Genomic DNA, 15084 nt, shown 5'->3' with positions numbered 1-15084 from the left:
TTCTATGCTTAAGGGCCTGATTAGCTTCATATTTTGAGACAAGATATAGGTGATAATTTTTCTCTTTATTATACAGGTTCGACTTATGTTTGGAAATGGATTGAGACCTACCATATGGGATGACTTCCAGAAAAGGTTTAACATACCAAAAATTTGTGAATTCTATGGCTCAACCGAGGGAAATACTAATATTAGTAAGTTAAAGCCTCTTACTTACTTATGTACTTTTATAGTTGGTGAAATATGTACAGTATATTTGTGTGTATACATGGTTTTAGTTTTCCTTTTTATTGCAATTTCCTTGAACTCTCAGAGTTCTGTTAGTCATTCAGGGATGTCACAGGAAGTTAGATGCTCAAAAAAGAAATAAAAAAAATCTAACCAACAATGATTATTGTAAGTTTTAAGTCTTTCTCATGAAACTGACTAAGGAAGCAGTGATTCTGCATACAGAAAGTTTTAAAATTGCATTTTTATATTTTTTATATGATATATAATGGGGTTATTTGGATTATGTTTTCACCTTATTGCTTACTGTTGAACTCAGAATTATATTTGTATTAGAAACTGAGGAATACGTGTGTGTTCTGTCTATCATTTTATGTAAATTCAGGTTTATAGTTTTTCTCCAAGAAGTGAAGAAGATATTGTGTTGTGAAACTTTACCTAAGGCACTTAGAAAATTACTAAAATTTACTCATCTAGTGAATTGATTCAGTTACTACAACCCAAGTCAACAACACAGTAGTCTGAAAAAAGTTATTTGAGTTGTTTGGTCACAACCTATGGAGAAAATGTGTTGATGACAACCTCAAGAATGCTACTAATGTAAAATAAGAAATTGCAGGAGGCAGAACAACTAGATATTGAAATATAATTCTACTATTAAGACCACTTTATGGATTTAATAAAATGGGTTTTACTAGCAGGCTGGTCCTAATAATGAATTTGGACAGATAACAAAAAATCAAATGAAAGGCCATCATTGATAGAATACAATACTGTCTGTGCTATTGTTTACATTTTCTAGAATATCCATAAAACCAAACATTGGTGTTTTTTCTCGTTTATATTATTCAATACCAAGAGGAAAAAAAATGTGGTTGATAAAAATCAATATGATTTCATTTGTTCTTAAAAATGGATCAAAACTTAAAATATCAAGATGAAATATGCATACTGTGAGATAATTCTTCACTTCTAAGGTGGCCTCTTTTATCTTCCTGTATCGTAGGGAAAATCAGCTGATTTCCCGGTTTGATTACAACTGGAGTGAATGTGGGGAATGCTGTACATGCGTGCATAGACTTAGTTTGTTAGTATAGAAAATAGAGACATTTTTTATATAAATTTATATAATAGATACATAGTAAATATATAACAAATTAAATCTATGAGCTAGTGGCATTGCTTGCAATCAAATGGAACACATTGCCAAACAAACATAATGCAAATGATTGAGTTTAGTTGAAATCAGTCTGCTGCTTCACAATAGTGGATGTCATATAGAGCGACTAGGATTGCGACTTGCAAAGCTTGTGTATCGGAAGAAAGATTTTTAGTCTTTTGAGAATCGGTCTTAATAGAAGATTGGTCTTATGCTTGGTTTGATTGTAAAGCAGAATTATGCTATATTCCTTTTGAGAAAATTCAATGATAAGCAATAAAAATTTTGTTTGAGTTGTATAGGAATTAAAGTATACACAGAGCAAAGATCAATGAATGTATACTAAGTGGGAATAAATATATATGAGTGAAATTAGTTTAATACAGAATAATGCATACTGTACAGATAATTGATGTACAGTATACAATTTGCACTGAAATATTGAGATAATTACTTTATGGGTACAAATAAGACTATCATAAGCTTTATACACCATGAAATGTTGATTTGAGCAGCTGACCTGATTTGAGCAGCTGACCTGCCAATACAATGGTATTAATAAGGCTGAAAGAGGAAGAATGATGACACAAAAATTGATATGAATACAAAAACAACTTCCAAAGTCAACAATTCACAAGTTAAACCATTACAACACAGCACAACAACAAAAGAAAATAGGAGTGACCAGAAAGAAACCTATCACCACAGAATAGTTAGAATTGGCATAGTAGAGAAGCTGAAATTAATTATAGTATTGGTAGCATTTGGAGCACAACTGAAGAAGCTCTATTGATACTAGCTACAATAATGGTATCTTAAGAAAAAACTCAGTCAGCTATAAATTGGGTAGATTTTGAAGCTTATTGAAAAAACTAGAAAGAATTTCAACCTTTTAATCAACCTTCTCAACCACATTATCCTGAAAAGATGGAATTTCTTAAATCTTCTTATAGTCTGAATCATTGTTTGGTGCATCATATTTCAAGTCTACTGTAAACTACACTTACTAAGTCGTAGCTCTGCACTTCTGACAATATTTAGGTTTAATAGGTGATGTAAACATTCCTTAAGGTGTTTGACTACAAATAAAACAAACAATAAATACTTAAGGCTGTTCAATTATTAATAACCTTTAAAACTACCGAGAGACAAGAAGCAATATGTTGCTGCTATCCTCAAGTTAATTGAACTGATTCACAAACAGTTGGCAGACTTCTTTCCTAGTCAGGCTTATCTCATTAGTGTTGGTGATTGCCTTATGATATATGCACAATTTTCTAGCTTATATGGCACAGGGAAAAGATGGCTTACTGATAAAATTATTCCATTTTCAATTTTATGAGGTCGTGAAGCTGATGTTTAGACATGGGCACACTAACTAAAGCAAGAGAGACATGGGAACTTACAAAGAATATAAAGAACATTATGAACAGGTTCATAGGATGAATTCATTAGAAAGAGCTTATTGCCAATGAAGATTTTGTGAAGATATTGTGTTTAGAGTTAGGAAAACAACTGAGTCTCATAGGTTGAGATGATTCTTATATGTTGTGAGAAAGAAAGGTCAGTTAGTTAGATGGGCACTGAAATAGTAGTTATATTGTAAAAGAGAAATTCTGTTGAGAACAGTGTACAAGACAAGAGGAGAGTAGAAAGAAGTCAGTTTTATGTGTTAACCTGTAAAAAGAAAATCTAACTTCAACTGTTATTATGGCCGCGGGGGCATATAAAAATTAGAATAGCGCCAACGTTATCCCTGCGTGTCGTAAGAGGCGACTAAAAGGGACGGGACGAGGGGGCTGGGAACCCCCTCTCCTGTATCTACATCCTGTGAGACATCGACAAAGAGATGGAGCTGGGGGGAGAGTGACTGCTCCCCGCACTCTAGTTTTGGGGTGGCTACCCCCCAAAATTGGGTAAGTGCCTTGGTATATGTATGTATGTATGTATTATTATTATTATTATTATTATTATTATTATTATTATTACTTGCTAAGCTACAACCCTAATTGTAAAAGTAGAATGTCATAAGCAAGAGGGGCTCCAACATGGAAAATAGCCCAGCGAGGAAAGGAAATAAGGAAACTACACGAAAAGTAATTAACAATTAATATAGAATATTTTAAGAACAGTAACAACATTAAAATAAATATTTCATATATAAACTATAAAAACTTTAAAAAAAACAAGAGGAAGAGAAATAAGATAGAATATTGTGCCTGAGTGTACCCTCAAGCAAGAGAACTCTGCAATTTTTTTTAGAAACTATTGCCTGATGGCACCCACATTTTTCATTTTATTGCTCCTATTAATAAGATTCTTTATTCCAGTCAATATGGATGGTAAGCCAGGAGCTGTTGGATTTGTGTCTGTTTTATTCCCAAAAGTATACCCTGTGGCACTCTTGAAGATAGATGAAGAAACAAAGGAGATTGTTCGAGATTCCAATGGCATGTGTGTCAAATGTCAGCCAGGTGAGGACAAATTTATATTATTCAGAGTATGAAGTGAAGTTAAAACTTTATTTTGCTGGATGTTTAGGCATGAAATTCCCTAAACATCAAGCTGTGGAGAGTTATCAAAACATCAGAATTTATTGAGCATAATTCAAAAAGTCCATGTATTCCTTGTTCTTGCTAATATTTAGTTTTGAAATCTTATTGGTTATTTGGTATTTTCATTGATTATATTAATATTCATATTTTCTATTGTTTAATTAGGTGAAGCCGGTGAATTCATTGGGAAGATTGTTAAAAATGATCCAGTACGAGATTTCCATGGCTATGCTGATGAAAAAGCAACAGCCAAGAAGATTGTAAGAGATGTGTTTGTGAAAGGAGACTGTGCCTTCCTCTCAGGTAATTTATACTGTGTGGTAGTTTTATTATTTTAATTTTTTCAATATTTAACTTAGCCGGTGATTATATAGCTGCAACTCTGTTGCCCGACAGACAACTCTACGGTAAAAACTCGCCAGCGATCGCTACACAGGTTGCGGGTGTGCCCAACAGCGCCATCTGTCGTCCAGATACCCAGTACTCAATGTAAACAAAGACTCAATTTTCTCTCTGTCGAGCTATCGACAAGACGTACTTACTCGCTGTTGCTAAACTGGAGTTTTTTCACAACTAATTGGTGAAGTACTTTATTCTAGTTTTGAGCTTTCGCCATGCAGGTGTTTTATCTTCATCTTAAATCTTGAACTCGTTTTGGATAGATTTAATTATGGTGACAAAGAGAGTATGGACTTTCTTTCACTTTTAAATGGCCGACCCTTCCCTTAGACGGAAGTTTGTTTAGGCTTTTAGTAATTATATCACGTTATAGATTTTCCTCTATATATTTTATATCTCTCCGCCTTTATTAGGCCTCTTCGATTAACTTTCCATTTATTATAAACATATAAAAAATAATTTTAATGTTTTGTTTATATAGACCTTTCCTGAGAGTAGGCGGTCCTAACTTGGAAACCGAAGTTAATCAACGTTGAGCCCTTTATATCGTAATTAGCTTTTAAAGAGCTAAGGATTTAAAACTTTTTAAAGGTAATATTTTATGAAAGAATTTCTTTGATAGTCTTCGTACTGTTTTCAAAGATGAACTAACGTTTAGTTTATTTATGCTACGCAGTTGTTGACGTTCAGGACGTTCAACATGCGCTCTATCGTTACGATAGAGAGAGTGTATCACGGTTTCACTTTGCAGTAAGAGTAAATCGATTCTGACGTTTTGTTCATTCTTTCTTAGCTTAAATGTTTTAAATTCTATTTTAAAGGAACTTTTTATTTGAAAAACCTTTCAGTTTTTTCCTTTAGTCAAATAACATGTTTTTTTGACGAAATATAATTGGGCTCTTCTCTTAGGTGCGAAATCAAGAGAGAAAGAGAGAGAGAGATAGAGACGGAGGGAGAGAGAGGAGAGAAAATGTTCCGTTCAAGCGGGTAACGTTGTTCTCGAGTTACTCTCGTCCCTAGTCGCTGTACGGGGAGGAAGGATAAAACGTTTTAGTTTTTTATTCTCGTCCCCAGGCTATGTGCGGTGAGAGATTGAAAACGTAGTTATATGAACTAGTGTTTAGTCTCTTTCCCAGCCACTGATTTTTTTATCTTAAAATATGTTTTCTGTTTTTTGCTGGTATTAATGAGCTTGCATTATACGACTGATTTCGCAATTACTACCTTTTAATGAAGGGTAGAATTGCGTGTTTCAGGTAGAAATCAGTAAAAGTTTCGATTTCAGTGAAATAAGTGCAAAACAGAAAATCGAAGTGATAAAGTGATATGCGCAAAGTGTTAGTGTTGCGTCCGAGGGTTCGTCTGTTCGTGCCTGTCGTTCACCTAGTCCGGGACCTCTTACATGCTCCCAAGCCCAGGGGAGAAGTAATGTCAAACGACTTATGGGTTCGAGAGGCCTTGACCAACGAACAGACGTTTTCCCTCTATGGTATCGGGTGTATCTTACCAAGATCTCCCCTACCATAAGACGAGAGAGACGTTGTTTCTCCTCGTCATCCGAAAGCTTTTCGCATAAGAAACCTGTCACAAGGTTTCGAAGCCCTTAAGCGAAAGTCAGTCCTTTCAGGACAGGTCCAGCGTCCTGGTTACAACCATTAGGACAGCTCTGACCCTATGCAGTCATCGGATAACTGCTCGCCGCCTAACAAAAGCGTAACACAGACTCCGAGAGTCTTTTTTTGTAGGCAAAGTGTTGCGGTCACAGACGTTACCCTCGTCTCTTACCACAACCATTTCCGTTGATCCTTAATGGGTTGTATGGCAAGACATGCAGTATATGCTTGCCTCCCTTATGGAAGACTATTCTGCCGATTAGTCCGTTGAGTCTAGCCGTTTATCTCATCAATATCCTGGCTTTCAGCCAACCTAACGTTCCTTTGTGCTTACTGTTGACGTTGGCGTAGCTTAGTCACGTCAGTCAGGTTGTTTAGAACCACACTCGATGCGGTCTCGTGTGGTTTTTCAGCCGCATTTGGACGTTAGGCCACTTGCTGATGCTCCTGTTGACGTTCAAGACGTTTACTAACAATCGGAGTTGACTTGTTTTGACGCTGTGCGTCAACCTCCGCATTCTAGAGTTGTTTTGACTGCTCAGTCTAGGCAGTCAAAGCAGTCTCGAGTGGACGCTGTGCGTCCTCACGCACCTGTTGTGGTTGACAGTTCAGTTGTTGACAGTTCACAGACTGTCAAGCAGTTACATGACGTTGCGTTCTGGTCCGCTACTAATGCACCAGTGAGTGTGGACTCTGCTTGTAAAGCATTGCCATCACGGTAGGTCTCTCCCTTGCTTGAGACTCAGCTTTTATCGGACAAGGTTCCTGTAGATGAGGAAGTTGCTGTTCCCCCTCCTACTGATATTCCCTTGAGGACTCTGTCAGATGGAGAGGAGCCTAAAGCTGCTTAGCCTCCTATGGACTTTAATTAAATCATGATGATTTTTTTAAGGATCTTTGTCCGGATCTTTTTGTAACTGCTGCTCCTCGTTCGCCTAAACGTCAGAGCTTACACTAGGCCTAGCTACTTCGAAGCCGTTGTTTTTAAGCTAGTGCTCTCTCGCTCTCCTAGAGAGCTTTACGTTGGCTAGGCGACTGGTTTTTCACCAGGAGGAGTTTGGGGGATACAGCCTTTGCTTTCCCTTCTTTTAAACTGGTTTATAGAGCGAGAGTCTGATATGACACGAGAGAAGTTCTCGGCTTGGGAGTTCTTGCCTCTGCCCAGATAGACTTCTCAATTCTCGTAGACTCTCCCTGGCGCCTGGCCAGGAGACGCTCCAAGTTGTTTACAGGTCAACTTCACAGCTGTTTTCGAGCCTTTGAAGTTTTGCTGTACAATTATGTCACGCATAACAAGGCTTTCAGGGATGGTAAACGGTACCGCCTCAGTCGCTAACCCCGTCTGTTGCCACACCTGCTCCCGTAGACCCTAAATGGGCTTTGCTGCAAGACATGCAGTCCAAGCTGGCGTCCTTGATAGAGGACTTTAATGCGGAGAAGGTTGCTACCGAACCTTCTGGCCAACAACCTTCCAACCGGTCGGTTGTGCGCCCTGTTGACGCTGAGGTAACCTACTCGCGTCTGCCAGTTGAGGTGGTTCCTCCACCGATGCGACCCAGTGTGGGTTGCCAGCCGCACGTTGACGTTAAGCGACGCTCGGAGGTGGTTGTTGACGTTCAGGACGTTCAACAACCAGCAGAGGTGACTTGTTTTGACGCAGTGCGTCAACCTCAGCAACCCGGTAGGGTGTTGACTGCACAACCCAGACGGTCTAGACAGTCTCGGGTTGACGCTGTGCCTCCTCGCGCACCCATGGTTATTGACAGTTCACAGACTGTGCAGCAGTTCCATGATATTGCGTCCGGCTCCGTCACGCATCCACCAGTGCGACCGGACTCAGCGAGCCAGACGTTGCCCACTCCGTTGCCGTTTCCTCATCAGTTTTCGGATGAGGAACCCTCTGATGAGGACGTTGCTGAACAACAAGACGATCAGCCCCCAGAATAGATCAAGCCCTGTTATCCATCCAGAAGATGCTGAAGAAGGAACGCTGCTCAGTCAGGCTGTGGATGAGTCTGGTAGGGACGCTGTCATCCGTGGAACAATTTGTGTCACTAGGAAGACTACACCTCCGTCCTCTTCAATACCATCTAGCTTTTCACTGGAAAAAGGACAAGACGCTAGAAGCGGTCTCGATCCCGGTTTCCGAAAAGATTAAGTCTTGTCTGACTTGGTGGAAGGACAATATCAACCTAAGAGAGGGTCTTCCCCTGACTGTTCAGACTCCCAACCACGTTCTCTTCTCGGACGCATCGGACGTGGGCTGGGGCGCGACACTAGACGGTCGGGAATGCTCAGGACTGTGGAACTCGAGTCAGAGGAGCATGCATATCAACTGCAAGGAGCTGTTGGCAGTACATCTGGCCTTGAAAAGCTTCAAGTCTCTCCTTCGAGGCAAAGTGGTGGAAGTTAACTCGGACATCACCACGGCCTTGGCATACATCTCCAAACAAGGAGGTACCCACTCACTGACGTTGTACGAGATCACAAGGGACCTGCTCATCTGGTCAATAGGTCAAGACATCTCCCTAGTAACGAGGTTCATCCAAGGCGACTTGAACGTCATAGCAGATTGTCTCAGTCGGAAAGGGCAAGTAATTCCAACCGAATGGACCCTCCACAAGGATGTGTGCAAGAGACTTTGGGCCACTTGGGGTAAAACACTCCATAGATCTCTTTGCAACCTCGCTGACCAAGAGGCTTCCAATCTATTGCTCTCCAGTCCCGGACTCAGCAGCAATACATATAGATGCTTTCCTCCTAGATTGGTCACATCTGGATCTCTACGCATTCCCACCGTTCAAGATTGTCAACAAGGTACTGCAGAAGTTCGCCTCTCACGAAGGGACAAGGTTGACGTTAGTTGCTTCCCTCTGGCCCGCGAGAGAATGGTTCACCGAGATACTTCGATGGTTAGTAGACGTTCCCAGTAGTCTTCCTCTAAGGGTAGACCTTCTACGTCAGCCACACGTAAAGAAGGTACTCCAAAGCCTCCACGCTCTTCGTCTGACTGCCTTCAGACTATCGAAAGACTCTCGAGAGCTAGAGGCTTTTCGAAGGAAGCAGCCAGTGCGATTGCTAGAGCAAGGAGAGCGTCTTCCATTAGAGTCTACCAATCGAAGTGGGAAGTCTTCCGAGACTGGTGCAAGTCAGTTTCTGTATCCTCGACCAGTACCTCTGTAGCTCAAATAGCTGTTTTTCTCTTATACCTGAGAAAAGGACGATCCCTTTCAGCTCCCACTATCAAGGGCTACAGAAGCATGTTGGCATCGGTCTTCCGGCACAGAGGCTTAGATCTTTCCAAACATAAAGATCTGCAAGACCTCCTTAAGTCTTTTGAGACCACCAAGGAGCGTCGTTTGGCTACCCCTGGATGGAATTTAGACGTGGTACTAAGATTCTTCATGTCAGACAGGTTGGAGCCGTTACAATCAGCCTCCCTGAAAGATCTCACTCTTAAGACTCTTTTCCTGGTATGCTTAGCCTCGGCTAAAAGAGTCAGTGAGATTCATGCCTTCAGCAAGAACATAGGATTTTCGTCAGAAAAAGCCACTTGTTCGCTACAACTTGGTTTTCTAGCCAAAAATGAGCTGCCTTCTCGGCCTTGGCCTAAATCTTTCGATATCCCCAGCTTATCGGAGATCGTAGCCAATGAACTAGAAAGAGTCTTATGCCCTGTTAGAGCTCTTAAGTTCTATTTAAAGCGTACTAAACCTTTACAAGGCCAATCTGAAGCTTTATGGTGTTCAGTTAAGAAACCATCCTTGCCTTTGTCAAAGAATGCTTGGTCAGACTTTATCAGATTGTTAATACGAGAAGCTCATTCACATCTGAGTGAGGAAGACCGAACTTTGCTTAAGGTGAAGACGCACGAAGTTAGAGCTGTAACAACTTCCGTGGCCTTTAAGCAAAATATATCTCTGCAAAGTATAATGAACGCAACCTATTGGAGAAGCAAGTCAGTGTTCGCGTCATTTTACTTGAAAGATATCCAGTCTCTTTACAAGAACTGCTACACACTGGGACCATTCGTAGCAGCGAGTGCAGTAGTGGGTGAGGGCTCAACCACTACAATTCCCTAATTCCATACCCTTTTAATCTTTCTCTTGAAATGTTTTTATTGTTGTTTTTTGGGTTGTCCGGAAGGCTAAGAAGCCTTTCGCATCCTGGTTGATTTGGCGGGTGGTCAAAGTCATTTCTTGAGAGCGCCTAGATTAGGGGTTTTGATGAGGTCCTGTTGTATGGGTTGCAACCCTTGATACTTCAGATCCTAGGGGTCGATCAGCATCCTAAGAGGATCGCGAGGCTCCGTAAGGAAGACGTACTTAAAAGGCAGAGAAATTGTTCAAGTCGACTTCCTTACCAGGTACATATTTATTTTGTTTTTGTTATTTTGATAACTTCTAAAATGAAATAAAAACTCTTAGCTCATAAAAGTGTAAACATATATTGCTGGTTTCTACCCACCCCCCTGGCTGTGAATCAGCTATATAATCACCGGCTAAGTTAAATATTGAAAAATGTTATTTTGATAATAAAATAAATTTTTGAATATACTTACCCGGTGATTATAAATTTAAGGACCCTCCCTTCCTCCCCAATAGAGACGCAGTGGGACGAGGAGAAAATTGAGTCTTTGTTTACATTGAGTACTGGGTATCTGGACGACAGATGGCGCTGTTGGGCACACCCGCAACCTGTGTAGCGATCGCTGGCGAGTTTTTACCGTAGAGTTGTCTGTCGGGCAACAGAGTTGCAGCTATATAATCACCGGGTAAGTATATTCAAAAATGTATTTTATTATCAAAATAACATTTTTTTAGGAATGCTTACCAATAGTATGTCTTGTTTCTTGTATCTTTGATATGATTCAAGATTCTTTTTTTTCTTAATTTGGAATCTATAGTTCTTTTGTTACAAACAAATTTAACCTGTATATATCTTCATTGCAGTGCTTTTATATTGAAGGAAAGCTATATGAACTCAACTTGAAATGGAAATGAGCTTTACTCTATGATTGTCATATTTATGAAGAATGTTATATCTATTCTAGAAATGCTGTTCACGAGAAAGACTGAAAAAATGCCATGGTCTTTGCACATTCTCTATTAGTGTTTTTTTTATTATATCACCCAATGAAAATTTCTTTGAGCATATAGTGTTGAAATTAAAAGGACGGTATGAACTGACCACACAGTGTCCTAATCAAGATGATGATAATTGGGGATTCATCAGACTCTTTAAGCTACCACAATTGGCTTTAAATGTCAAGTCCATCACTTCAGGGAGAATGTTTGCAGAAGATGAAAATTTTTAAAAAATTGAAGGAAAAAGTATATACTGTATAAGGGAATTGTATTATTATTATTGTTATTATTATTACTAGCTAAGCTACAGCCCTAGTTGGAATAGCAGGATGCCATAAGTCTGAAGGCTCAAACAAGGAAAATAGCGTAGTGATGAAATGAAATAAGAAAACAGAATAGTGTGCCTGAGTGTACCCTTAACCAAAAAAACTCTAACTCCAGACAGTGGAAGACTATGGTACAGAGGCCATGGCACTATCCAAGAATGGCAAAATAGGCATTTAATGTTGGTGTGTTCTTCTACTAGAAGAACTACTTACCATAGCTAAAGAGTTTTTTCTACCCTTACCAAGTGAAAAATAGCCACTGAATAATTACAGTGCAGTAGTTAACCCCTTAAGTGCAGAAGAATTTTTTCAGTTATCTTAGTGTTGTCAGGTATATAAAGAAAGAGGAGAATGTTTAAAGAGTAGGCCAGACTATTCAGTGTATGTGTAGGCAAAGGAAAAATAAGCTGTAACCAGAGAGGAATGCAATGTACTATCTGGCCAGTCACAGGACTCTAATAAAGGCACCTTGACACTTGAACAATTTTCATATCTACAGTGCCATGTAATGCTTCTTGTCTGTGAATAAAGTATTTTGTAAGTCATCTGAATGAAGAAAACCACAAGAACTGTAGGATGTTGGCATTATAGAGGGGATAATGGAGAACAGCAGCTAAAGATATTTGAAGGGCTTCCAAAAAATGGTAAAGACCAAGGACCATCTATGATAGCAAGGAAATTAAAAAAGCAGCAAGTAAGCAGTAAGCATCTTTGACAGAGAAAGAGAAAGGACAGGAAAGAAGAGGAAAAGGAGCTTTAAAGTAATAATACAAAAAGGCAAGGCTGAAAATACTTAGGAATAAGACTACTCTTGTATGCTATGAAAATGTTTGAAAAAGTGCTGGAGGAAAGGCTGGAAAAAGAATTGTTGATATCGATATTTAAAAGTTTTTCCATCATACAAGAGAGATCAACAACAAACAACAGCCTATATTTATGTAGATAATTTATGGGAAAGTAATGTGAGAAGTGAACAAGATTTTACCACATATATTCAAAATTCACTTGAGAATTAATGATCTAGGTATTATAAAGGCAAAGGGTTACCAGAAAGATGGATTAAGCTAGTTATATTACTCTTATTATAATATTGGATTTAGAGTGAAGTTGCTGGTTTGTGTATGAGAAAGGAAAAGGATCTTGGTGTTGATTGAGAATCGGAGCTGGACCCTTTGCAATTTGTTATAGTAATGGATGAAAAACCAGCCCCTTAAAAGAAAATATTTGAGATTTTGAGGTGTGACCTTGAAAGTTTGAAGTTCCTGGTTCGAGTACTGTTGGAAGAATGTATTATGAATGAGAAATTGTCCAAGATTAAGATATTCAGAGGTTGTAAAAAACACAGAAATCAAAGATTCAGTTGGTTTGGACAAGTGTAGAGAAAGGGTGAGCAGCAGCAGTTAAGAAAAAATGGGCAAAACATGTATTTTATTCACTTTTCTTGCAAATCTTTGAAAGATTAACTATCGAATGACCAAGTGTATTAGATGAGATGGTGTTACTAATTGGCCTTTGTAAGGTTTCTAGGCAGTAATTCTAAAGGCTTGATTTATGTTAGGTTATTTTTTAAGTTAAGTTGTAAGTCTCAGAATTTGATAACTTAATATAAAGTTTCTAGGCAGTATTTTAAAGGCTTAATTTATGTTAGGTTATTTTTTAAGTTAAGTTATAAGTCTCAGAATTTGATAACTTGACATAAAGTTTCCAGACAGTATTTTAAAGGCTTGATTTATGTTAGGTTATTTTTTTAAGTTAAATTGTAAGTCTCAGAGTTTGATAATTTAATATAAGGTATGAATGTAAAAATACTGTTAAAAAAGATGTAGGCAGTAAGTTCTTGGGTATGCCTCTATTATTTAAAATTAAAAAAATTCCCTTTATCAAGTATCATTGTCTCAAAGAAAATATCCTGGAAGAAATTGCCTGAGTTTCTCGAGGCCAATGATAACCCAAGAGTAGATGAGACCATGAAATAAGATCACAGGTATCTTTAAAGATCTCAAAAAAGAGAATATTTATCTATAACAAAATAACATATTTATTTAGAGACTATTATAAAAATATTTTCAAGAATAAATTTTTCAAGGTCATTATATTTTCTATGTATCCCTTGAAATTTTTGTAGGATTTATGACTGAATTCGTGTAGAGTTTAATTATTCATTTGCTGCAGATAACAGGTTGTTGTGGATAATAGCCAATGCAAAGTTAGTTTTGGGTTCTTTTTTGAAACATTAAAACTCACACTACAGTATTATGTTAGTAAATAGAATTAAATAAATTGATCTAAAAAAATTTGTGTTAATGGACAGTATATTGATATTAACAAAATTATTTTTCGGGTATCTATGCTAAATACTGTTTTAATATTCTTTCAGTTATATCAAGCTTTTGATTTTTTACTGCAAAAATACCATAGGTTCAAGTCATAACATTAATTTCCATTCACCTACAGGAGACATCCTTGTGATGGATTACGAAGGCTACCTTTACTTTAAGGACCGTACTGGAGATACTTTTCGTTGGAAAGGTGAAAATGTTGCAACAAGTGAAGTTGAAGGAGTCATTTGCAAAGTTACAGGACATGGGGATGTTGTGGTTTATGGTGTTGAGGTAGGTTTTGAATATACAGCAATGTACAGTAAAACCTGAAAGATTGGGAGAAATTTGGGGAACCATTTTCAGATCTTTGCAAAGTTCTATAAAAGGATAACCTGTTGCCCTGCTGCCTAGCCAATGGTAAAATCAAAAGACAGAGAACTATTTTATAATTGTTTTATAATAAGGATATTAATAATGACGAAAGGAATATGAAAGTGATATACTGTAGTATTTTGTAATTTAGAATAATAAAGAAAATATTTGATAGGAGGAAGAAGAGAGATTGAAAGCTGCCTTGGGTATTATCATAAGAAAAAACACTATTATTTCTATGACCCTCCTTTATGTTTATATTGCTTTTCTCTGAAAGTTTTGTTTTATCAACAATTATCCCTACAACTAAAAAAGTTAGGATGTTTTTAATAGGTCTCTTGAGGCCTATTTTCACATTCCTATTCATCTTAATTTGAGGAAATACCTTCGGTTCGTCATCGAGTCTATGATTTACCAGTCCCAGTGCCTATGTTTTGTTCAGAGAACTGTCCCTCAAGTCTTCAAGGCTTTCCAAATGTGTAAAGTTTCTGGGGTTAAAAGTTCTGTTATACCTACCTGGACAGTTGGCCATATATAAGGAATTCATTGAAAAGGAATCAAGTTTAGCAGTACAGGTGCTCAGATTACTGGGATTACTGGTTGGTGATTCTGGTCAATTTGAAGAAGTCTTCTGTGGTTCTAACTCGAAAGACTATATTTGGGTATGATAATAGCAACCAGTCCTTTTGGATTTTCTCCATTGGAGAAAAGGATTCAGTCTTTTATTCTAGTGTTAAAATATTTCAGTCTATGTCAGTTAGGAAGTGGATAGGACTTCTTGGGACTATGACTTCCTTAGAGAATGAGATGAGAGTTTTCCAATTTCATCTCAATCGATATTGTAACAATATTTGATCTAGACAATTTCAATTCCAGTGAGGAAGATCTTATTTGAACTGCTGAGTTGCTTAGGGGATCAAAGGCTGTTATCCCAGGTAGTTTCCTTGGAAATTAAAATCCCAGACCTTTTTCTGTTCACAGATGCTTCACAGGAAAGATGGGAAGTGACTCTAATGTAAACCCT

At 38.1% G+C, this 15084-nt stretch overlaps 1 protein-coding gene across 4 annotated transcripts in view; it reads left to right on the top strand.

The window, feature by feature from the left end:
• The window catches only part of LOC137645653 (long-chain fatty acid transport protein 1-like), a 169678-nt gene that overhangs the window by 142934 nt on the left and 11660 nt on the right, over positions 1 to 15084 (top strand). For all 4 annotated transcript variants that reach the window (XM_068378485.1, XM_068378483.1, XM_068378484.1 and 1 more), the window contains exons 10-13: positions 77 to 194; positions 3718 to 3861; positions 4108 to 4245; positions 13822 to 13979. In XM_068378485.1, the coding sequence (XP_068234586.1) occupies positions 77 to 194; positions 3718 to 3861; positions 4108 to 4245; positions 13822 to 13979 (558 nt within the window). The remainder of the gene's footprint in view (positions 1 to 76; positions 195 to 3717; positions 3862 to 4107; positions 4246 to 13821; positions 13980 to 15084) is intronic.

Source organism: Palaemon carinicauda, chromosome 8, assembly GCF_036898095.1.
Source record: "Palaemon carinicauda isolate YSFRI2023 chromosome 8, ASM3689809v2, whole genome shotgun sequence".
Lineage (NCBI taxonomy): Eukaryota > Metazoa > Arthropoda > Malacostraca > Decapoda > Palaemonidae > Palaemon > Palaemon carinicauda.
Note: the sequence above shows the minus strand (reverse complement) of the source record. Positions and strands in the feature narration are given on the sequence as shown.